This window comes from Loxodonta africana, chromosome 21 (genome assembly GCF_030014295.1).
Source record: "Loxodonta africana isolate mLoxAfr1 chromosome 21, mLoxAfr1.hap2, whole genome shotgun sequence".
Taxonomy (NCBI): domain Eukaryota; kingdom Metazoa; phylum Chordata; class Mammalia; order Proboscidea; family Elephantidae; genus Loxodonta; species Loxodonta africana.
Genome location: NC_087362.1, coordinates 61,308,345 through 61,333,513, shown reverse-complemented (window position 1 = coordinate 61,333,513; position 25,169 = coordinate 61,308,345). Strand labels below are relative to the sequence as shown.

Sequence of the window (25,169 nt, the reverse complement as noted above, 5' to 3'; positions counted from 1 at the left end):
TTTGGCCCCTCCTCCTTTAGAATGAGTGCATTTCTTGCTATAAATTGACCTCTGAGCACTTGTTTTACTGCCTCCCAAAGGTTTTGGTAGAATGTGTTTTCTTCCTCACTTGAGTCTATGAATTTCTTTATTCTGTCCTTGATTTCTTCTATAACCCAGTAGTTTTTGAGTAAGGTATTCTTTAGTTTCCATGTATTTGATTTTTTTTTCCATAGTCTGGCAGCCATCCCAAACACACATCTGAGGGCCAGATGGGGACCTGGAGGCCTCAGGAGACACTAGTGGGGCCAGATGACTATGCTGATAGCCCTTTGCTCCCCCACCCACCACACACCCCAATGAATCAGCACTCGTAGGGCTCCTACAACTTAGATACAAGCCTAGGAATGTGGATGACAGATCCTGAAATGTCACCAGCACAAGGGTGCTCCATATGCAAATTAAATTCAATTGTTTCTGAAAAAATGAAGTACTTTTTTTTTACCTTCTGTGTTTGTGAACTGAGATGTCATGCCCAATTCACAAGGCCAAGTGTGGATATCCTGGGCTAATTGTTCACACCTGCATTCAGCCACCTACCTCGTACTCTCCAAGTGAATCTCTGGACATGTCTGCCAGTGGGCAGTGCCTACTCAGAAGCCTGCATTCCCACAGTGCCCTTATGAAGGGGGAGAAGGCAGTTGCTATGCTCACACCCTGCAGGCCTGACTTCCTAGTCACAGCTAGCAGTCCAGTGGGCATTCAGCCCCAGGGTGCCTAGTGGCTGGGGGGGTCACACCCTGGTCTGTGGCAATCTATTCTGGAGGGTGACTCAGACAACCAATCAGATCTTCTCTCTCAGGAAGTTTGAAACTGCAGAGAAAGCCAGAGTGCAGGAGAGGGGACAGAGGAGAACGCGAGATAACAATGAGCAGAAACCCTCAGCAAACTGACCCATAGGGTCTGGCAGCAGCCAGGACTGCAAAGGCTGAGAAGACCTGAGTACCCCATAAAGGTGGATACCGCCTTAGGGGATAGAGGACACCACTGCAGGAGGTTGACAAAATGGTCCAGTTGCTGTAGCTCTCTTGGGCCCATCGGCCAGATGACATTCAGGTCTCCACAAGGTCTGACTGACTTTGCCTTTCCTCACACCTCCTCACATTTTTACCACAATTCTCCCGACACTGAAGAAATTCTGGATCTGGGCTCCCAGTAGTTTTGTGCTCTCACACTAGCCTACACTTGGCCTTCCCCATAGATTCATGCTTCTCACTCACTGTATGGTGGCCCCGTCTGCCCCCGGGCTCTGCCACAGGTGAGCCAGTGTTCACTTCCCATCTCTCCTTCAAAGTGCCCGTCATCTGTCTTTCAGGCTATTTGTTTGCATTTCATCCTCAGCTTTTTGGTGTGTTAAGGAAAAGTTATAATTTTGAGGAAAATCCAGTGTTTTCCTGCAGGTAGGGTAAGAATGACACTCCTTATAGCTTTCTGCCTCTGAGCAGAAGGCAAAACTAACCTCTAAGGCAGTTTTAGGATGATGCTCAAGGAACTTACTCCAAGGTGGTCACCACCCAAGAAGTAGTCCAGGCTACAGAGGCTACAGACCAGCTGCTGGAGGAGGTTGCCTTGGGGAGGGCCTGGTAGAATGCTGTGCATATTGAAGGTGTCACAGACCTGTGGAATGGTCGGTAAGGCCATGCAGCAGTGCCACAGGGTCACCACAGCACTTCTCGCTCCCATCTCACTCTAGGGACATACTCAGCCTGTGTCACCTCCAGCTCCATGGGTAGCTCCACACTGAGGAGAGGGATGCTCTACTCCGACCATCCCAAATCCAGCTATTTGAAGTTGTTGAGGATCCAGAGAGATGATGCAGACCTAGGGCCCCCTTAGCAGCTCCCAGAACCCAGCCTACTGGTCTCTGCTTGCCCAGAGGCCCAGCCATCCCCAGTAGAGCATCTTCCTGCTCATAGTACAGTCACTCTAAGGAAAAAACATAAACAAACCCATTGCCTTTGAGTCCCACCCATGGGGACCTCATGTGTTACAGAGTAGGCCCAAGCTCTACAGGGTTTTCTTGACTGTAATATTTACGGAAGCAGATCACCACGCCATTCTTCCTTCTTCAGCAGCACTGCTGGGTGGGTTTAAACTGCCAACCTTTCAGATAGTAGTAAAGCACAAACCATTTGTGCCATGCAGAGACCTCATTCTCTCTAAGGAGGAAAGTTTAATCTCTAGACCAAGACACAGACACTGGCTTCATCTCCAAAACATTTATGCCCAAAATTGAGGCAATCAGTACAAAATTCTCCATCCCACCAGACAATTCTTCAGCCTCCACAATAAGAAGCCTCTTTGAGCTATAAGTGCCTTCTGTAGAATGCCCATGTAGAGTACCCAGTTGGCCCTCTGTTCATAGCTCAATGTGCTCTGTCTGCGCTGGATTCTCTGCTGCCTTCTTGGCCAGGACCTCAGTCCAGAAAGCCACCTCCTTGTCTTTCAGCTTCTGGGATGCCTTAGTGGTGATGCCATCTTCAGGTACCCTTCCTTCTGGTCATATGCTGGCCAATGGGGCAGCCCCTCTCCATTGGGGTCCCTGAGAACAGAATCAAATAGAAATTCCCAAAGTTACAGTGTGGTCTGAAGCAACCTTCTGAGACATGCAGGGATCCATTGGCTTCATCTCTGCCAAGAGGCTCACTTGCCTCCAAGACAGGGAGCTCACCATCTCTGGAGGGAGCTTGTTCCCTTTTAAAAAGCTCCCATTCCCGGCGGTCATGGTCCCCAAACCTTCTGTTGACACAGGACAGGAACCATCCCCGAAGACAACTCATCAGACATGAAAGGGACTGGACAGTGGGTAGGAGAGAGATGCTGATGAAGAGTGAGCTAATTATATCAGGTGGATACTTGAGACTGTGTTGGCATCTCCTGTCTGGAGGGGGGATGGGAGAATAGAGAGAGTTGGAAGCTGGCAAAATTTTTACCAAAGGAGAGACTGGAAGGGCTGACTCATTAGGGGGAGAGAAAGTGGGAATATGGAGTAAGATGCATATAAACTTATATGTGACAGGAAAAAAAAAAGCTCCCATTGTTAGAGTACTTTGGTCATAGAGTCAAGAGCTTTACCACTTAAACTTCCCAAATAGGTATGCCCTGCTACCCCTGTCCCCGACTCTGCTCCTCTCTGCCACCAATCTCACCCATTCCGAGCAAAGTTGGCCCACAGTTTAATCACCATCTTGCTGAGTTTGACCTCCTCTTCTGTGCCACTCTCTGTGGAGAAGGGAAAAGAAAAAAAGCCTTTGATACTCAAAGTATGCTTCATGGACCAGCAGCATCAGAATTAATTGGGGGCTCATTACAAATGCGGAATGTTGGTCCTTATCCCAGACCTACTGATTGAAAATCTGCATTTTAACAAGATCCTGGGTAATTTGTGTGCACTTTAGGTTTGAGAATTACTGATCTGGGAGTCAGTGATGGGCCTCTAGTCAATCTGTGAGCTGGCTGCATTTATCTTTTTGTGCCCACATGACCCTCCTTCCCTTTCAGAATCACAATGTCACACCCCATAGCTTCCTTCACAGCAGCTCCAACTCCAAGACTGCTCTCCCTTGGGTATTTCCTCAATCTCCTTCACCCACCCCCATTTTGATAGTCTGAAAAAAACAGAGCTGAAATGGTCCTATGGGGTTATACAACCGGGAGATGCCCAGAGGCATTGGTGTGTCACAGAGAACCAAAAGGTGGGTCACAAGTTATCTGTAACACTTAGTGGTTAGGTATTGTAGACATTGGTGAAGGATTTTCTTTAAAATATTGTGTTATTAAATAGATTAAATTTTAAAAGATGTGAGCTTTAGATAAATGTTAAAATAGATGGTAGATATATAGCAGATAGATAGATGGTAGAGAGACAGATGCTAGATAATAGAGGAACAGACAAGTAGAGACACACACACATACATAAGAAGTGATTCAAAGTTCACAACAAGTCTAGCCTTACTCTCACTCGCATTCTGTTATGCTCTTAGGAGTGGGAAATGTAGGGATGGCATTCTAGCCCTACAGGCGACCTATTACCTGTCTTATTGATGCCACAGGTCCGGATTCTGAGAGTGACCACAGCTGAGGGCATGTGAATGCGCATCCCCCATCATGCATGTTAGAGCAGGAGAAAGGCTGGGAACTGCCCAATGTAGTTCAACCCTATTACGGTGAATTCAGGAAACTAAGGCCAGGAAAGAAGGAGGAAATTGCTCAAGGCCACCAAACTGAGACTTGAGCCTAGGTCTCCTAACTACAAGCTCATAGCCAGCAAAGAGCCATCACCTTTTAAAAATGGGGCCCCGAAGACTGAGAAGAGCTCGTCCCCGTGATCTCCTATCACCGTCTTGGGTTTCATCTCTGGTGAGAAGCTTGGGCGATGCTGAAACTCGTACACGTAGGTGGGGCCTCCGGCATCTGAGAAAACAAGAATTCATGCTCAGTTCACTTTCCCAGATGCACACCTGGATGATACCAAGGTCTCCAGGGGGCCCTGAGCGTTCAGGGAATTGGTCACACATCTGGGTACTGAGTACACAACACCAACAATATTAATAGTGGCTGAGCTCTGTGAGTGCCAACTGTGTGTTGGGAGCTGTGTGGCCCTGCAGGAAGCCCCTGGTTATCATCTCAATTCAGAAATGGAGTTTCAGGAAAGCTCATTAAGTCACTTAAGACTGCATCGTTGATTGAGGAGGGGCAGGGATTTGGGCCTAGTATTTGTTGAATGAATGAATGAATGTTGAAATTCCTACATCAATCCATTCAAAATGACTATCTTTATAGGGCCTTAGGTCAATTCATATAAACCCCTTTGCCTACTGATGCCTTCATACACACAAAAATCTATATACATCCAGTGTACGCTATTGTATTTCATTGATAAAAGACTAGTTTTCATTCCTTTGGAGAATATCTACAGTCCAATAGATGTCTTCAATTTTCCCTAGTTTTGAACATTTCCACTGGTATAGAAATTTTACAACTTTTCCCCCTAAGCATAGTAAGAAATTTACAAAATGCAGAAAAATGAACAAAAGGATCACTTACAATCCCACCACTCAGAGGAAGCCTTTTTTGGTATTTTAGCACATATGCCTTTAATATATATAAAATTGAGATAATATCATATTTGCTATTTTGGAATATACTAGAATCATTTCTTCACACCATTAAATATCATCCACAAAAAGATTTAACAATAAATGTCATCCCAACACGAGGATTTGTCTCTGTGCAGTAGAAAAGGTTGAAGTGCTCAGCTGCCAACTGAGAGGTTGGAGGTTCAAGTCTAAACCAGAGGTACCTGAGAAGACAGGCCTGGGAATCTACTTCTGAAAAATCAGCCACTGAAAACCCTAGAGAGCACAGTTATACTCTGACACACATGTGGTTGCCATGAGTTACAGTCAACTTGACGGCAACTATTAACCTGAAAACATGAGGACTCAGCAAAGTTCATTTAATCCTTCCCCTCACTTCCTAGTTCTGCCCTTGGATTAAAAAAAAAGAAGTGTTGTTTGGAACAATCAGTTCTTCTGTGACTCTGTAATCTACTTGTTAAACAGGTGCTTGAAGGCCAAGGTGAATTTGCCGAAGGAGGTGGTTTAGCCTTGCCCCCGCCACTCAAAAGTTTTAGAAAAGAAGCAGACCCCAGCCATAGAGGAAAGGCCTTTTGTGAACGAGAGAACTTATTTTAAGCAGTATCTTGCCCAAAAGAAATTCTTTTTTTTTTTTTTTAAAGTTACTGTGTAGGATATATAACACTCCAATGATTACAACACAGGTCTACAGAGGAAAGCAGGGCACAGATTTGGGTAACAGCAATTAGGAACAGAAGACGCAGAGACTGATAATCAAATATTTGCAAATTAAAACAGAGCGTGCTGTTCTCTCTCTCTTTTTTTTTCTTCAGTTGGGGTAGGGCTTATGAAATTTACAATATTTTTTAATCTTAGTATCCCAAGTGTGCAAGAGAGTTAAGAAATCCACAGTCTTATACACTGAATAGCAATTTTGCAATAAGTGTCAAGAGCTTTAAAACACTCTTACAGTTCAGCCCAGTAATTTCGCTTCTAAAAAGCAGTCCTAAGAAACTTATTAGAGATGTGGTCAAAGATTTATACACATAAGAATGAGTATAATGTTATTTCTGGCATCAAAATAGGAGCAACCAGCCTTAGTAGCCAGTAAGAAGGGATGTTAAAGCCAGTTATAATGTATTCATTCCACGGAATCACATGCAGCCAATGATATATATCTTTTTCAATGAATTATCAATGACATTGGGAAATGCCTATAATATAGTATTAAAAAAAATCGTAACATTGATCTTTTAATTATAGGTAAGACATGAAACAATTATTAGGAAAACAAAAACCAAAAACATTGACAGCAAAGTCTCCAGGCAGAAGAACTATGAGTGATACCTCATTTCTTCTATGTGTGTTCCTGTCTTTTCAAAACTTTTTACAATTGTAACAAACTAGTTTTTATTCAAAAAACTTCTTTTTATTTAAAGGACTTTAATTAAGAAGACAGTGACATAAATATAGGAATGAAATAATAAAAAGCCCCTAAACTCAATGTCATGTAATATCCTGGGATGGATGAGACTAGCAGAAGATGCAGAAGGCGACACCACAGGTCAGACAAGTTGCAGGAGGCTAAACCAAATTTATGAAAAAAACAGATTTGATCCCAGGTGGCCCCCAGCTAAAGGGTTTCATCAGGACCCTAGTGAGGAAGAAAGGATAGGTAATTAGCACCTGTACCTTATGGCTGTGAGGTGTGCTTGGGCACAAAGTAGTTCAGTATTAGGTAGCCTATTCCATGCTATAGGTAGTTTTGATCATGCTTATAAAGTCCTGAATTGAAAAACCCTTCCAGCAGGGTTAGAGAAAGAGGGACCAAGGAAACATTTGTTAGCTTGCACATGAGGAGAATGAGTTACTGGAGTTTGTAGAAAAGGCGAAGTCCAGTAAGGACCTCAAAATGGCATCTAGGAAGGAAACATCCATCTACTATCTAGGTGAGCTCCTCCATCGTTAACCTCACATCCCACCTACTCAGCTTTGGGGAAGGTGAGGTTGGAAGATACCATGGAGGACCCTACCCTGGCCCTCAGCTTGTCACAGGCACATGCTGGGATGGACAAAATTCTGCCACTGATCCTGACATCCTGCAGACTGCCTCCTCCCACACATCACACTGCTCATTCCTTTTGGTTTTCTTGGTCCCTGACAACCTCCCTGACCCTATGCTTGGCTCCCAATCTTCCCCCAGCTCCATCAATTAACAAAGTAGTTTGCAGGTAGTTCTGACCAAGATGTACCTTCCAATATTTGCTCTCCAGCTCCCATATCATCATGACCTCTAGTAAGGAACACCAGGAGCAGATGCTGTCAGTACTCCCACCCATATCCTCCATTTCTGGACATGCCAGCCTGACATCTACCTCTAGCATCCATAACTATTTGCCTGGGGTCTTTGGCCACTGGAGACTACTCTGTCCCCTCATGCAACAGGTCAAAGTGCCAGAAAATTAAAAACCCATTGGGAACAGCCAATGGCTAGTGGGAGTTTGTAGTAAGTACACAAGCTCCCTTGCTGCTGAGATGGGATGACCCTAAGGCAAGTCCTCTTCTTGTTTCCCAGAGTTCCCAGTGCCAGTTGTCCACAGTGGATACTGCTGAACAATGCATCATTGGTTGGCTTCCTTCTTTGTCCTGGGTCACCTCCTCACATTCCTACTGGTGTTATCTGGGATCACCTCTCACATAAACTACTAGCACTCAGATTCTTTTCTTAGAGTTGGCTTCTGGCAGAAACCAAAACAGAACAGCACCTCACTCCAGGTCAAATGGAATCAAACGTTGAGATTGAACTCACGGCAGTTGCAACATATCTGTCTATGCTGGGGGTGCGGGGGCTGGGAAGGACAGACAAAGGATCTGGAGGTGGACAGCATCCCCTCTCCTGTCCAGCCTCTGGCACTCACCCCTGTGACGACGTGCCACAATCACAGATGGGACACCAAATGCTGCATCTCCAAGCATGTCCAGGAACAGGTCTTTCTTTTTGACAGGGTCATCTGTCCCACCTAAGTACTTCTCAGTGATCACCGGAGTCAGTTCCTCAGGGATGGCCTGAATGGATCAAGAGTGAAAAGTGACCACCAGCTGCCCACCCCCAGGTGAGCCGACGTGGCTTCTCCACCCAGTGAGGAAAGCTTGCATTAATAGGACACCAGTCAAGCTCTTTGCAGCTCTCATCCAGGGCAGCAAGGTGGGAAAGGCAGGAAAATGGGGGCAGAACCCTCAGGTCTTAGTCTTTGATCTGCCATTTAAGTGCTATATGGTTTAGGCAAGTTCCTTCCCCTTTTGGGGTCTCAGCCACTTCCCATGATTCACTGGACTCTTACAACAAGGGGGTAGGACTTCCACAAGAGCGATGCAGCTGTCTTCTGGTCCAGTTTACCTTCAGAGAGTGGGTAGCCCATCAACTGTTAAAAAAAGAATGATTACACACTTGTGAATCATTGAGAATTAATAGAAAGAAACAACCAAGGAAACCAACACAGACTGAAGAGGCTCTTACTTTGCCATGCTTTGATGAGCATGGGCTTCGATAAGTTGGACAAAATCAATGAATCAAATGGACTTATGTTCAGGAACTCAAGGAGTACAGGAGGATGAAAAATGTTTTGCAGAAGCTGCCCCAATTCTTTGCAGCCTACTGTGACATTTATCAGGCTAGAATCCCCCCAATGCTCAGTGAGTCAGAAGGGAAGGCTGAAGCCAGGTAGTGTTGAAGTAGAGGGCTGTGGAGCAGATGACACAGGCCTGCCTCAGATGTCTGAGGAAGCCCCGACTCCTGCCTTTAGGGCTTTGGTCCTTTGGGATAACCTCTGAAATCCCTCTGAGGGGAAAGTCCTTCCTCCCTTTTAGAAGTCAATTTTAACTCACAAGACAGCATGTTTCTCTGAATCTTTCCAATTAGATTACTAAGAGCATGTGCAGAGACTTACAGAGAAAATATTAAGGCACCAAGCCTTAGGTGGGGGCCCTGGGCCTGAGGCTTAGCTCTTCTTAACTCCCAAACTCCATTCCCATTCCAGACTTTGGTTTTCCCACATGAACCATTATTATCTCTACAGGCCCTCCCAGCATCGACGTTCCAGGGTTCATTGATTGGAAGGACACAGTGTTTGGGGGAGGGGTTCCCATGGGCAGCACCACCCATTTGACCATCTCAGAGAAGATTTTCATGGAAACGTCAACTCATGCCGAAGGCAACCGGCACCCTCCACTCAAAGAGGGCCTTGGGGAATGAAGAGCTCATCCTAACTTGAGATGGTGGTGGGGTAGAGTCTAAGATGTGTCCACTTTCTCACTTTTGGAAGAAGCCAGCCAAACTCTTGCTTGTTAATTCCAACCATGTAGGGAACGGTGTTGAATTTCTTTTCTGCCATAATCTCTTCAGGTGTCTTTGGCAACAGCATCCCATCAACCACAATGGGCAGGAGGGGATAGCTCTGGAAGAGAACAGAGTAGTGAGGCCAGAGCTGGGCGGAGTCAGTGGTGGGGAGGGGGTGACCAACTTCAGCTTCTGTTAGGATGACATAATTCCTGCTGCCCAGAGTGGGTGCACGTGGTTGTGTTATGTGGGCTATGTGCATTGCCTTGCTCAGTTTAAACAAACAAACAAACAAGCTCAGGGGCACTTCTCTTTTTCTCACACCTACATCCAGTCTGTCAGCAAATCCTGTATGCTATTCCTTCAAAAATATCCACACTCCCATCCCTTCTCACCACACTGCACTACTACTACCCTAGGTCAAGCCGCCATCTTGCCTTGCCTGGATTATGTACAGCAATGTAACAGCCTCCCATTGGGCTCACCTCATCTGCCCTTGTCCCTTCCCTACAGTTCATTTTCAACACAGCAGCCAAACAGACCCTTTGTGAAATCTAAGGTTATGTTACCCCTCTGTTCAAAACCCTCCAATGGGTTCTCATCTTGATTTGAATCAAAATCTAAATCCTTTAAATGGCCACACCCCCACTTCCTATTATCTCTTTATCCTGAAGCCTAGTCTGTCCCCTCACTGATCCACTGAAATTACACTGACCTTGTGCCCTGGGCCTTTGCAGAAGCTATTCTCTGTGCCTTGAGCACTATTCCTCCAGTTTTCCTGAGAACTGGCTTCCTCACCTCCTCCAGAACTTGGCTCAAATATCACCTTCTCACTGAGCCATTCCCTGATCCTTCTACTTAAAATGCAAACCAGGGACATACCCACTGGCAGGTTCTACCCCAATTTCTTCTTTATTTTTCTCCATAACACTGACTTCCATCAAACATACCACACACTTTGTTTATTGTAATCCCCCTAACCAGAATGTTAGGTTCTAAGAGAGTAGGGAATTTTGTCTTTTTTGGTCTGTTTTGGTGCTCTGGCCCCAGTTTCTAAATCAGATCCTGGCACATAGTAAGTGCTTATTAAATAATCACTGAGAGACTGAATAAATCCAATTGATTCTTCAGGACATCACTTCCCAGGGAGGGGGCAGAGAGGACAGGATTGTAAGATGGTACAGAGGCAATGTCACCAGAAGCTGGTAACCTGTTGGAAGGTGGCAGATGAAGAAGGAGATGGGGAGGATGTGGCTAAAGTATCCAGGCTGTGTGGCTGGGAGGAGGGTGCACCCAGGACTGAGACCCTTGGCTCCCTCCCTGAGGCCCTGTAAAGAGTGCAGCTTGCACAGCCAACCAATCCTGGCCTCTCAGGAGAAGATTTGGGCTCCTCAGTGAAGGTTCCTGAAGAAACTCTTTATCCAGGTAACATCTCTGCCACCCCATGGAGGAAGATTCTAGCCCAGCCTCCACCCAAAGGGGCATTTTGGGGAGCAGGAAATATAAGCAAGAGAAGGTTAGACTGGGTCCATATGGCAAAGAACTGATGACTGGGAGCACTGGACTGGGAGTCTGGGAAATGGGCTCCAGTCCTGCCTCTGGCCCTCCTGACTGTGTTACCTAGGCCAGTCACTGCCCCTCTCTGGGCCTTGGTAATATAAACACAAGGAGTTACTGTGATTCCACGAAAAGGAGGATTCTTTCATCCACATTTCACTGGAGCTTAAAGTGCAAGGCTTGAAAGTTGTAATTAAAAAAACGAAGGCCCTTACCTCTCTGGGGTCTCCAAGTAAATCTAGACTGAAGAATTTCTGTGAAGACAAAGGCAGAGGCTGTGAATGAGAAGCCTTCCTGGGAAAGAAGCTGATCTTTTGTTAGCTCAGCCCTGGAGGTAAAGGGCCTCCTTCCAGGTGCCACCCTGGCTGGGCCATGAGGAAGTGGGCTGGACCCTGGCTCCCCTGGTATAGGACAGGGGGAGGGGACGGCAGGAACAAGGCAAGGACAACATCTGGGGTCCCCAATCTAGAGTCGCTGGACATCTCTTGTTTGTGCCACCCTGCCCTGCATCTATTTCCCCTTCTCTTGGAGACCAAAACCAAACCTGTTGCAGTCGAGTCATTTCTGACCCATATTGACCCTATAGGACAGAGTAAAACTGCCCTATAAGGTTCCCAAGGAGTGACTGGTGGATTTGAACTGCTGACCTTTTGGTTAGCAGTTGTAGTTCTTAACAACTGTGCCACCAGGGTTTACTATCTAGCACCCCAATTTTCCTTTGGGGACTTTCCTCTTCCCCACTCTCACCCTTTTGGTCAGAAATGTGTATTTGACCTGAGGTGCTCTGTCTCCCTGATCACAATGATTATTTCAGGAATGGTACTTGCTCATGTCATTTTACCCCAAAACTTCTGAGGGAATTATTGGGAAATGGTCATCTCTTTCCAGTAGGGTTTCTAAACTGCTAAAATGTACATTTAGAGTGCCATTGTTTTCTTTAACCCCCCCAGGGGACAAAACTGCCTCAGAGTGAAGCCAACACTGAGCATAGGAAGGTGAGAGGTAGAGACAGATTAAAAAACCAAACGAAACCCACTGCCATTGAGTCGATTCTGACTCGTAGTGACCCTATAGGACAGAGAAGAATTGTCCCATAAGTTTCCGAGAAGTGGCTGGTGGATTTGAACTACAGTCCTTTTTGGTTAGCAGCCAAACTCTCAACCAATGCGCCTCCAGAGACAGAGAGAATCCCCGTAAAATCATTTGAGCACCAGGATCCAGCTGTGTCTGAAACTACCAACTCCTTTCAGTTACCTGAAGATTCTGTTACAACACGTTCCTTTTTTTTTGGCTTGAGACACGTTGAGATGAGTTTTTTCACCTTGCACTAAAAAATCCTGACTCATATAAGCTCACTGAAACTCACCCTACCCCTGCCTCCCCATGGCTGTCCTTGGTGTGTGGTCATCAAAATTGCACTGAATGTTACATTACACTGCAGGGAATATGCCTGACAAGTACGCAGGAAGTGACCGGAAAGGGTCTCTCTATTCTGAGTTGTAGCTCCAGCAGTCAGGTGTGTGTGTGTGTGTGTGTATTGGGGATAGTGAATAATCATGGAAAGCACTTCCAAATGATCACAGAAAGTCCCAAAAGGAGATTTTAAGACTCTTAGGTTCTCTGGGTTTTCCCAAATTCACCAACTCTCCCCTTATAAGCAGGGTCCTTTGTGTCTCATAAAGAATTGTTAAAATATTTGCCTCTTTCCAGGTATCAGAAAATACTTGTGTGTTAATTCTTTGAACACTTTGGTCACCTTATTAGGGGTTGAGACACCAGGATCCAAGCCCAGAAACCACACTGGGCTCAACTCATGGGGATACATGCAGAGTCCAGTGCTCTATGCCTGCCCCTGGGAAACCCTGGGAGTATCCACAGGAGGCCAGGGTCCGGACTGAAAGTCCAAAGGTTCTGGCTACTTTGGAGCTCACATTCGTACCCTTCCCCCACAAAGGGAATAGCTTGGCTTGAAGTCCTGTATTCTCTGAGGTGTGTGCCCTGCTGTAGCTTCTCTGAGATGACAGATGCGGTAGCCATCCACCAATCTCAAATGTCACCTTCTATGTGAAGCACCCCTGCTGGTTAAAATGAAGGCTTCCCCCTCTGTACTCCCACCACAGTTAAGGGTGGGTGTGTTTTTCCTTCGACAGTTCGTTGTGGGCAAGGAAACACATCCATATTCATGTCTGCATCATCGACTCTGACACCCCCCATATAGTTAGCATGGATGGACAGATGAATGGATGGATGCATGAATGAATGGAAGGGGTTGGCCAATATATGGAGTATGGATGAGTTGAACAAATAACTGGATAGATGGACGGTAACTGGCGGACAGAGGAATCATTGGTTTTTGGGTGAAGATGTATGGTGGGTGGATGATGAATGGATCTGGACGGATTGATAATCGATGGATGTAATGCTATTGATGGATTAGTGGATTGACTGATATTAGATTGGTGAAGTGACATTGATGGATTGGATAGATTTGTAGTTGAGTAGACAGATGGTAAGATGATAAATGGATAGTTGGGTGGGTGGATGGATGGCTATCCTAGAATCACAGTTGGGGCAGGGTCTCAGGAAATCTAGAAAACTGGGCTACTACTGAGTTATAATTTAGGTAGTTTCTAAATTAACCAAGATAAATTCTGACAAACTTTGTTTTTAATAACCTTGTCCCTAAAATTCAGGATGGTGGTTTTCTCTGAGAAGGAAGGGGGAGAATGGAACCAGAAAGGGATGCCCAGGGATTTTCAGCCAAATCTGTAATGGTTAATTTCTTAAAAATATATCTGAAAGTGAGGATGGTGAAATCACAAATTTTGATAAAACTGGGGGATTATCACAGAATTCTTCATTAATGTTATTATTTTACTTTTCTGAGATTTGATATATTTCACAATAAAAAAGGAAAGAAGAAATTACTTATTGAGATCCTTAGGCTAACACTGCTCCTGAGAAAAAAGAAACTGCCCAGGTAGATTTTTTAGGTAAATGTGGCAGCTGAAATGATAAAGCCTGGGGCCAAGTTTAAAGGGTGGGACTTATGTGGCTACAAGAATGAATGCACCTACCATCTTCAGCGATGTCTCCAAGAGTTCCTCCTCTGTCTTCTGGCGCAGGCAGTGAACCATGACAGCGGAGGTGGTGGTTTTACATCCAGCCAAGGTAGCAAGTTTCTGTGGAGATCACAAGTTACAGTAGAATTCAAGAGTGATATCCCTGCCCTCAAACAATGTAGACAGAACGTTTCACCCCTACCCTATTTCTGAAGGTAGCATACTATAGCAGAAAAAAGACGAGAAGGTATGAGTCCTGTGTCCTAGTCTTGCCTCTATTATTAATTTGAATTGTGATTTGAGCCAATTACACATTCTCTCTGTCTGTTACCTTCACCAGAACCAGTTGTCCTCAAGCCAATTACAACTCATGGCAACTCCATGTGTTTCAGAGTAAGACTGTGCTTTATAGGGTTTTCAACGGCTGTGATCTTTCAGAAGTAGAACACCATGCCTTATTCTGAGTGCTTAACCGTTTTCACCACCCAGGGGCTCCTCAGTTACCTTATGTCTGTTTAATGATCTCAGAGCTGAATATCTAAAGAGAGGCAGTGTGGAGTGGTAGTTAAGAGCATCAACTCTCAATAATATTGCCTGAATTCCTATCTCAGCTCTGCCACTTACATTTGACTTACATCTGACCTTGGACAAGTCACTTAACTTCTCTGTTGTCAGTTTCTACAACTACGGTGTTGTTGTTGTTGTGTGCCATTCAGCTGATTCTGACTCAGAGTGACCTTCCATGACAGAGTAGAACTGCCCTATAAGGTTTTTTAGGCTGTAATCTTTATGGGAGCAGACTGCCAGGTCTTTGTTGATGGAGTGGCTGGTGGGTTCAAAGTGACGTCCTTTCAGTTAGCAGCAAGCACTTAACCCTTATGCCACCAAGGCTCTTCAGCTTTTCCACCCATAGATGGGGATAATGACTGGCCTATCTTAATACCTGAAAGGGCTTAGAAGGGTACCAACACATATTAAAACATGTGCAGAACTACGGGAGGTCCAGTTAAGATGACTCACATGAAGGCACTTCAGAAAGTACAGAATATCATTTAACTCTGAGGCCTAAAGGAAAATAGCCTGGCATCCATCCCAACGAATAGCAGATGTTGCTTCAAAGTTAAACAAGAAAATATGTAAATGAATGCGTGTGGTGGAGTTCCAATAAAACTTTATTTATGGACACCGACATTTGAATTTCGTATAATTTTCACAGGTTGTGAAATATTGTTCTTCTTTTGATTTTTTCAATTACTTAAAAATATAAAAATCATTCTTAGCTCATGGGTCATGAAAAATAAATAAATAATGGTCAAGATTCTAAGACAAGCTGAGGGGCTCAGATCACTGCTTGGAGAGCTAGTGACACAACCAGAGCCTTTTTCCCTCTTTAAAAATAAAAAAAAAAGGAAAAAGAAGACCCTGCTGAAGGAGAGGCTTCCTTCAGCCTGTCTTGGAGTTGGACTGGTCTGTCCATCACACCTTTGCCCTCAACTTTTCTGAGAATGGTTTCTTCTGGGCCACGGAGCTCCCATAGTAGCTCCTGAAAGCCACGTGCATACAAGTTGCCCACCCTCCTAACTACATTCAATGAGACCAAGGATAGGCATCCAAGCAAACCTGGGACAGAGAATTTCTTTCGTAAATAATCTGGAATTGGGGCTGAGCACTTCTAACACAAAAATGATAAACGCTCTAAAGCAGAGGAGAAAGCCTGACTACCTTCTGAAATCAAAAGGAAATTCTTAAAACTCAGGGGCAGGTGGAGTGGTCATGTGAACTGGAAGCAAAACATAACCAGAGGAGAAGAAGCAGATGGATAGAATGTGGACTCCATGATGGTGGGGCCTTGGTGAGTGTGCACTGGCACCCCAGAGCCTAGTATAGCACCTGGTACATAGTCAATGCTCGGTATGTATTTGTTGAATAAGTTAAATGGTACAGGGAGAAGTAGATGACAAAGAGAGAGCAATAATGGAGATAGCTGCATCTCCAAGCCCAGGAATGCCAAGAACTGCCAACAACTACCAAAGCAGAAAGAGACAAGAATCTTCCCTTAGAGTTGACAGAGAACAGCTAGCCCTGCCAATGCCCTGAATTCAAACTTCTGGTCTCCAAAACTGTCAGACAGTAAATCCTTGTTCTTTAATGTCACCCACTTGTGGCATTTTTGTTAAGGTATCCCTAGCAAACTAAGACCTTGAGTAAGGTGTCTCATTGTCTGTCCTGTTAGCCACTCTCACTTCCATAATTCTTTGACAACGTAAGTTGAGTCCTTGGCAAGAAAGACCCCTGAGATTCCAGGAGGCCAGAGCAAAAGGTGCAGGCACCTGTCCAAAGTGAGACCTACCTCAGCTGCCGACCTGCTTTCATTCTTGACCAGAGCAACACAGAGGGCCATGCCACTCTCAGAAATGGCCCCGTGGAAGAGGTTCTTGGCCAGAGGAGATAAAACCTGTGAGGGGAGTGGAGAGGAGGAGAGTTTATGCTCACAGGGAGGGGTCAATGACACATCTGTTCTTCCAGAGCTACCTCCATTCACAGCTCTGCCCTGACACATTGCTCTGGGGACAAATCAAGGAGGTTCAGGAGCATGTAAGAGGCCTCAGTGAACATAATAGTTCCTCATCTGTCCTGGGCTGTTCCCCTAGACTGACCCAGGGGCCTGGTTTCCACAAGACAAGCTTAGGGGAGTGGATCAGGAACACAAGGTGAGGGCTGGAATAGGAAGTGTATGGCACATCTTTATTACCTAAAACCATAAGTGTTCTGAAGAACACGGTGGCATATCCCCAACAAATTTTAAATACACATTTCTTTGTAGGCATTTCCGTAACTCAGAATTTATCTTAAGCTAAATGATCAAGGAGGCATACAAGGTTGTATAAGGATATTTACCCAACATTGGAAATAACCCATTGCCCAATATTATGACATTGGTTAAATAAATTAATTTGCATTATTACCATGAATGACTATGCAAGCACAAAAATGATACTGTGGAAGAATATTTAATGCTGTTGTTGTTGTTGTGTGTCATCAAGTTGATTCTGATGCATAGTGACCTTATAGAACAGAATAGAATTGCCCCACAGGGTTTCCAAGGCTGTGATCTTTACCAAAGCAGATTACCACATTCCTCCCACACAGCGGCTGGTGGGTTTGAACCACTGACCTTTCAGTTAGCAGCCAAGTGCTTACCCACAGTGTCACCAGGGCTTCTTAAGAATAACATTATGGTGGAATATTTAATGCTAAGGGAAGTACTTATATTGATATGTCGAGGAGGGTTTTTTGACGGACACCAGTACCAGTTGCCACCAAGTCAGTTCTGACTCATGGAGATCCCATGTGTGTCACAGTAGAACTGTCCTCTGTAGGGTTTTCAGTGGTTGATTTTTCAGAAGTAGATCATCAGGCCTTTCTTCCGACGTAACTCTGAGTGGACTCACTCAAACTGCCAACCTTTCAGATAACAATCAAGCACGTTACCTGTTTGTGTACTCCAGGGACTCTTTCAGATAGATAGATAGACGGATAGATAGATAGATGGACAGACAGATTGATTAACTGAATCATGGAGAAAACACTAGAAAAATACATGTCAAAATGTTAATGCTGAGTATTCCTGGGTACTGCAACTGTGGATGTCTCTTTTCTTCTTTGGGCTTACTTATACTTTTCCTTTTTCTCCACTTCAAAAATATAAAGACTTCCCTCACTGTATTCAACTATGAAGCCCATACACGTTTTAAAAACATGGTGATAGCACTGACTCTCTGCTCAACTGTCAGGCAGCTGGAAGGTTTCTCACAGCTGCCAGCACCTTCTGATCTGGTTTTCCACCTTAGCTTCTCTCAGTGTCTCCCCAGCCGTATTCCCAAACCCACAGACACCTTGTGTCTTAGGGTGGGCTCTCTAGAGAAGCAAAACCAGTAAAGTGTGTAAATATATATGTGCAGAGAGATTTATATCAAGGAAATGCCTCACACCGTGTAGAGGCTGGAATGTCCCAAGTCTATGTGCCAAGATAGAAGCTTCTCCTGATTCACATATCCACAGGGGCTGGAGAATCCAAGATCAGCGGGTCAGAGAGCAGGGCTCTTGCTCATAATCTGCGAAGATCGATGAATCCCAAGATCGGCAGGCAAGACCACAGGTAAGCTGCTAGCTCAAGTCCCCAGAACAGGAGGTCACATGAACAGGAGCCAGTGGCAGGATCCAGCATGAGCAAAAAGCCCCCAAGCCTTGCAGGATGTACACTCATATTCAATGCAAGCCACAAGCTCAAGGAAACTCCCTTTCAACTGATTGTTTACTCACAGCATATCCTATCATGGGGGTAATCACATATCGAATCTCAACAGGGAAGTGATCACAACATTATACAACTGCCAAAACATTGAGAATCATGCCCCAGCCAAGCTGACACACAATCTTAACCATCAGTCAACCCGTTGTCAACTGACACCTGTACACATCTCCTTAAACCATTCATAATCTATGAATAAAGACAATTATAAAGTCGTACTTGTGCCTAACATGATACAATGAATACACATACACCCAGAAATGCACTAGCCCTGTTTACATCTTATATTTTATAAGTGAAGAAAACAAAAATATTTGATGCACATATACAAAGCAGAAATACTCATAACAACTACAGTCCTCATTTCTGCAACTGGTCATGTGGCTGTAACTGATATTTCGGACTACCTTCTTCCATCACCCATTCCATATTCCCTTGGCCTCAGCAAGCAGCCTAACTGGTTGTGCTTCTTTGTTTGGTGGGGCAACCCAAACCTTAATTCCTGAAGGCTCTGGGCTATCAGTAGTCATGTCGGAATTCAGTTCCTCTAGTTTTTAGTGTTCCATTGAGTTTAATCACAGGACTTGGTAGTATTGAGAGGCACCCTAAGGGATCTCCTGCATTCCAGGCATACTCTTCTTTACCTCCATTATGTAATATCAGTCCAATTTCCTCTTGCCAATCAAGATCAATCACACCAGCCAATATGGTAACTTCTTCTTTGCCTTTTGGACCAGAGTCATAAGGAGATCACAGTGGCCAGGTGGCATTCTTAGCTTCCAGTTCAATGGAATCAATGACGTGTCTCTAGGTGGGAGCATTCCTCCTTTTGGAACTAAGACCACTAGACCTGCAGAGCATAAGCTCAGGGAACAGGAAGCAAAAATCTTGCGAATGGGTCACTAAGGGTAATAGTGAGTAGTGTCATTCCCATTTCTACCCCTTGATTCCTGGACCTATGAATCCTCACTATGGGAGAAATAGCACCATATATTGGATGCTGGTTTAGAGCATATACAGCCTTCTGGAGAACACTGCCCCAACCTTGCAAGGTATTGCCACCTAGTTGGAACCATGATTGCATCTTTAGAAGGCCAATCCATTGTTCTATCACCCAGCTGCTTCAGGATGATGAGGAACATGGTAGAACCAGTGAATTCCATGAGCACAGACCCACTGCCACACTTCACTTGCTGTGAAGTGAGTCCCTTAATCCAAGGCAATGCTGTGTGGGATACCATGACAGCGGATAAGGCATTTTGAAGTCCATGGATTGTAGTTTTGGCAGAAGCATTGTGTGGAGGGAAGGCAAATCCATATCCAGAGGAAGAGTCTATTTCAGTAAGAACAAATACTGCCCTTTCCATAATGGAAGTGGTCCAATGTAATCAGCGTCCACTAGGTTCCTGGTTAATCACCTCAATGGATGGCACTATCTGCCACTGATAATTTAAGCACCATTGGATCAGCCAGGTCATATGATCCAAGTGGCAGAGCAGCTTTCACAGCAGCCTGAACTTGTCATAGAGCCTTCTGTTGTTCTGGACCTTGCTCAAAAGGAGCAGTTTTTCCACTCACTGGATATATAGGCCAGAGTAAAAAAAAAAAAACAGTAGCACACTCAAATTAGGAATATGTTGCCTCTGAAATCCAAAGAGGTCCACTAGGTATTGCGCCTCCTTTTAGTTGTGGGAGGAGCCAGATGCAATAACTTATCCTTCACTTTAGAAGGAATATCTTGACATGCTTCACACCACTGGACCCTTAGAAACTTCACTGAGGTGGAAAGTGCCTGAATTTTTGTGGGATTAATTTCCCACAATCTAGCAAGCAAATGTTTTACCAGTAAGTCCAGAGTCTTTGACACTTCTTCCTTAATAGGTCAAATCAGCTTAATGTCATCAATGTAATGCACCAGTGTGAAGTCTTGTGCAAGGGAAAGGCAATCGAGGTCCCTTCAGACTAAATTATGACATTAGGCTTGAGAGGCAATGCGACCCTGAGGTAGACAACTGAAGGTGTATTGCTGGCTTTGTCAGCTGAAGACCAACTGCTTCTAATGGTCCTTCAAAGCAAGTATGGAGAAAAAGGCATTAGCCAGATCAATAGCTGCATACCAGGTACCAGGAGATGCATTAATTTGCTCAAGCCATGAAACTACATCTGGAGCAGCAGCTGCAATTGGAGTCACCACCTGCTGAGGTTTTCGATAACCCACTGTCATTCTCCAAGATCCATCTGTTTTTTGCACAGGCCAATCAGGCTAGCTGAATGGGGATGTGGTAAGAATCACCAGCTTGGCATCCTTCAAGTCCTTCACGGTGGCAGTAATCTCTGTAATCCCTCCAGGAATGCAGTATTGCTTTTAGTTTACTATTTTCCTAGGTAAGGGCAGTTCCAATGGCTTCCACTTGGCTTTTCCCACCATAATAGCCTTTACTCCATTTGTCAGGGATCCAATGTGGGGGTTCTGCCAGTTGCTGAGTGTATCTATTCCAACTATGCGTTCTGGAACTTGGGAAATCACTACGGGATGTGTTCAGGGACACGCTGGACCTACTGTGAGATGGATGTGAGCCAAGGCTCCATTAATAACCTGACTTCCATACACCCCCACACTGACTGGTGGACCACAGTGATGTTTTGGGTCTCCTGGAACTAGTTTCTGTATCCAATAATCCCCAAAAAGCCTGATTATTTTCTTTTCCCCAACCAACAGTCACTCTTGTAAAAGGTCATAGATCCCTTTGGAAGGCTGGGAGGGAGATTAAAAGTGTCAATTTTTTGGCAGTGTACTGGAGTCCTTCCTCAAGGGGACCTGGCCTCCTTCATCCAAGGGGTTGTGGGCCTTTAAACTCACGCATGTCTGGGAATTGATTGAGGGACCGTGACTCTCTATTTGGGTGATTCAAGTTAGACTGCTGTTCACCTGACCTAGAATTCACCTCTTTGCAGAGATCACAAATAAATATTTAGTAGATTTCCTATCTATTTCACTCCTGGGAACACCACAACTAAGTAGTCAACATGATAAGTCCATATAAGTCAGACTATTCTGACTGAATTCACTGTCCATTAGTATACTAATGCAGGTCTGATATTTCACCCTGATTTAGTGTAGGCCACCACCTAATCCATGCTTCAGCAACCCAACCAAATAAACTATTAGATACTTTCCTACCTTCTTGAGTTGAAAGGTTGTGCTTAGTGGACCCATATCAATAAACTCAGACTGATCCACCTTTATGTTCCTTGCACTATTATACCACACCCTTAATACCCATTCCCACACATATTACCCAGGTTTCTGTTTGTACATATTAGAAAAGTCCAGCAGTTCTCTTGGACTGTAGCGTACCTCCTCCTGGGTCACACTTCTAACTTCACCTTTTAAGGCTCACTGGGACTTAAGTCTAGTATATGTCTAGAATCCAAAATTGGTAGTGGGAAGTGTTTTGAGGACATTCAGAATCATCTTGTAAAGCATGTGCCTCAGGCAATGCCCCAGGCAATGACTCAGATAAGGGCTCTTTAGAGGCAGCTGAGCTAATCTCATTAGATGGGAGTGGAGGGGCTAATGGTTTTACTGGGCAGGGTGGTTTAGGAGACAAACATGTAGTAATCTCTTCAGCTGAGAGTGACAGGGCTGGTTCTGTTGGTGGGCATGATTCAACAGAATTTAGGGGCTCAATGTCTCCAGCTTCCTGATTATCTGCACATATGTCCCCACCCCAAGTTTCAGGATCCCATTTCTTCCCAATCAGTGCCGTCATTTTAACTTCAGACACCTCTAGAGGTTGACAGCTGAGTGGGCATTGTAATTCAGCCATTCTTACAATAAGATTGTGGGTTTGGTTTTCATCAACATCAGCTCTGTTACTTTCTTTCAAAACACAAGTGAAAACTTACTTTCAGGTCACTTATAAGGCACTTGAGCTCTAGCTCTGATGCCCTGAGAGCATCTCTTTCACCAGTATGCCTACTGAAAATAGGACCAACCAACCAGTTTCCTTATACCTCTCATTCTGACTAAATTGTAGAAAGGTGTCACACACACAATCATTCAGAACCTCATCTTTCATCAATACCTGATCTATTTGGATTGTCACCTGATGCTGTGGATTAGTAGGGTCCTCTTTACTACTGGAAACAGAGTCATCAACATCTTTACAACTAACCAGACTTGAGAATCAATTTTTTAGAAAAGTCATCCTTACAATTTTGTTTCCTAGAATCACTCTTGGGAACAAATGTCTTAGGCTGGGTTCTCTAGAGAAGTAAAATCAGGAAAGTGTATTAATATATATATAGAGAGAGATTTATGTCAAGGAAATGGCTCATGAAGTTGTAGAGGCTGGAATGTCCCAAGTCCATATGTCAAGATAGAGGCTTCTTCTGATTCATGTAGCTGCAAGGTCTGGAGAACCCAAGATTGGCAGGTAAGAGAGTAGAGCTCTTGCTCACAGGCTGAGAAGATCAATGAATCCCAAGATCAGCAGGCAAAACCACAGGTAAGCTGCTAGCTCAAGTCCCAACAACCAGAGGTGAGATGAAAAGGAGCCAGCTGTAGGATCTGGCATGAGGAAAAAGCACCCAAGCCTTGCCAGAATGTCCACTTATATTCGATGCAGAACACAAGCTCAAGGAAACTCCTTTTGAACTGATTGGCTACTCACAGCAGATTCCATCATGGGGATGATCATGTACCAAACCTTGCTGGGGAAGTGATCACAACATTATTCGACTGCCAAAACACTAAGAATCACAGCCCAGCCAAGTTGACATACAATCTTAACCATCACACCTTGTGTCTCCAGATTTTGTCTATGTCTCACAACCCCTGGCCCATCCCACCCTGACCCCTCTTCATATCCCTCATCCCCTTCCCACCTCCCCCAGATTTCCTCCCCCAACACACTTCCATCCCTCAGTCCAGAGACGGCTGTCCACCCTTTCTGGCATGGAAAAGCCATCAGATCACCTCAGAGGAGGTTCCACCCTTTCTAGCTCTGCTTCCCCTTGATGTGTATATGGACCTGGCTTCAAGCCAAACAATGAAACTCTGCCTTGCTCTTGTCCTCACCTCCTTTTATGCTTAATTTATACCCGCCACTGCCTCCCAAGAAAAGTGAGGCAAGTCTTAACATCATAATGGTTAGGAAAGAGAGACAGAGCTCAACCAGGCTAGATGAAGAGAATGTCATGGCTATAGGCTTCGTCTGGAGATTTACTCGTATGGCCCAAGGGTGCAAAGCTGAGCTTTAAGCTCCCTCGAGGCTGAGAAGAATTTTGTGATTAACTCTATGCCCTATGATGTTGGGCAGTGAGTAGTGTCAGCCCTGGATCCAGGCCTTGTAATAAAAGGTGGGCAAGGCTCAACTGGCTGGTCTTCAAGGGACTCATGTCCTGGGTGTCAGGCTTGGTGCTGGGGTCACTTACAAGAACAGAGACACTTGCACCTCCTGCAGACTCTCCAAAGATGGTCACCGATCCTGGGTTCCCTCCAAAGTTGGCAATGTTCTCCTGGACCCAGTGCAATGCAGCCACCTGGTCCAAGAGACCCCAGTTCCCCGGGCTGTGCTCGTCCCCAGTGCTGTGAGTGAGAGAAGAGGGTGGGGGTGGGGACAGAGATGTTACAGCAAGGGCTCTCAGGACTATAGACAGGGTGGGGGGGCTCCAGCTGGGCCTTCCAGGATAAGACTGAGCTTCCACATCCCTGACACAGGGGTCTTTATCCACCTTCCCCTTCTGTCACGTTGTTTTGTTTAGGACTCTACATTCATTCATTTGGCAAACATTTATGTGTCATCCCTCAACTGCTGTGCTGCATGTTAACCGTCATGATAGAGGAACATACAAAGTATTAAGATGAGTATTTAAGAGGAGATAACATTTGGGGTGGGCCTTGTAGGGTGAATAGGAGTTTGTTAGGTAGAGTAGGTGTTCTAGGCAGATGGGACAGCATATGCAAAAGCTCAACAGTAAGTGGACCAGTGTGGCCAGGGAACGAGAAGTTGTGTGCGGGGGAGGGGGTGTGACTTGAATGTGTTACTCAGGAACTTAGCAAAGGTCTCCTTAGAGGCTGACCTGGTCAGAGCTAGGTCCTAGCACCCTTATTTGAGGGCCAGTGTTCAGAGGGGAGAATCCGATCTCTTACCTGAAGAATCCCCAGATCCCCAGGCGATACTGAATGGTCACCACCACCACATCTTCATGGGAAGACAGGGCTAGCCCATCGAACATTGATGCCCCACCCACCAGCAGACCACCTCCATGGATCCATACCATTACCTGGACAGGAGGAAGCAACCATGTTGGTTATAGGAAGCAGAACTAGGAGAGACCTCAAGAGATTGTTTGGTTTGGCCATCTACCTCTTGGTCACAAACAAAGGAGGCCAGTGTTCAAAATCCACAGTCCCCAGCAAGGTTGGAGCCTTATCTCCCATTCTCCCAATGAAGTTGAAGCCACCACCCCACTCAGTGTACCCTGGCTGCCCCCACTGTCTTCCCTAGCATATCAAGTGTCACCTGAACACCAAGGCTCCTCATGCTTTCATTGGGAGCAGCACAGGCCAAGGGTGTTATGTTTTCCCCAACACTGTCACTGTCCTCATGCCTGGACCTCACAGCCAGCTCAGCAAACAGTGCATTGAGCAGCCTTTGTGTTTCAGCTTTGCCTTACTTAGCTCTTTTCCGGGGAATGGAACTTCTCCCCTAGAGCAAATGATTATCCCAAGATGAGCACATGTCCCTGATGATATCTCTTTGTAACATGCCTTTCCT

General features: G+C 45.1%; 1 protein-coding gene across 1 annotated transcript; it reads right to left on the bottom strand.

Annotated features, from left to right (window-relative positions):
• Nucleotides 1-2,921: 2,921 nt before the first annotated feature.
• LOC104847384 (liver carboxylesterase 1-like) lies at nucleotides 2,922-24,963 on the bottom strand. Its single transcript, XM_064274015.1, has 10 exons — nucleotides 24,542-24,963; nucleotides 23,824-23,977; nucleotides 16,423-16,527; nucleotides 14,088-14,192; nucleotides 11,226-11,264; nucleotides 9,431-9,571; nucleotides 8,459-8,539; nucleotides 8,036-8,183; nucleotides 4,321-4,452; nucleotides 2,922-3,261 (listed from the first exon to the last, which is right to left on the bottom strand). Exons 1-10 carry the CDS (start codon nucleotides 24,670-24,672, stop codon nucleotides 3,185-3,187), a joined length of 1,113 nt encoding a protein of 370 aa, XP_064130085.1. The 5' UTR covers nucleotides 24,673-24,963; the 3' UTR covers nucleotides 2,922-3,184.
• Nucleotides 24,964-25,169: the final 206 nt, after the last annotated feature.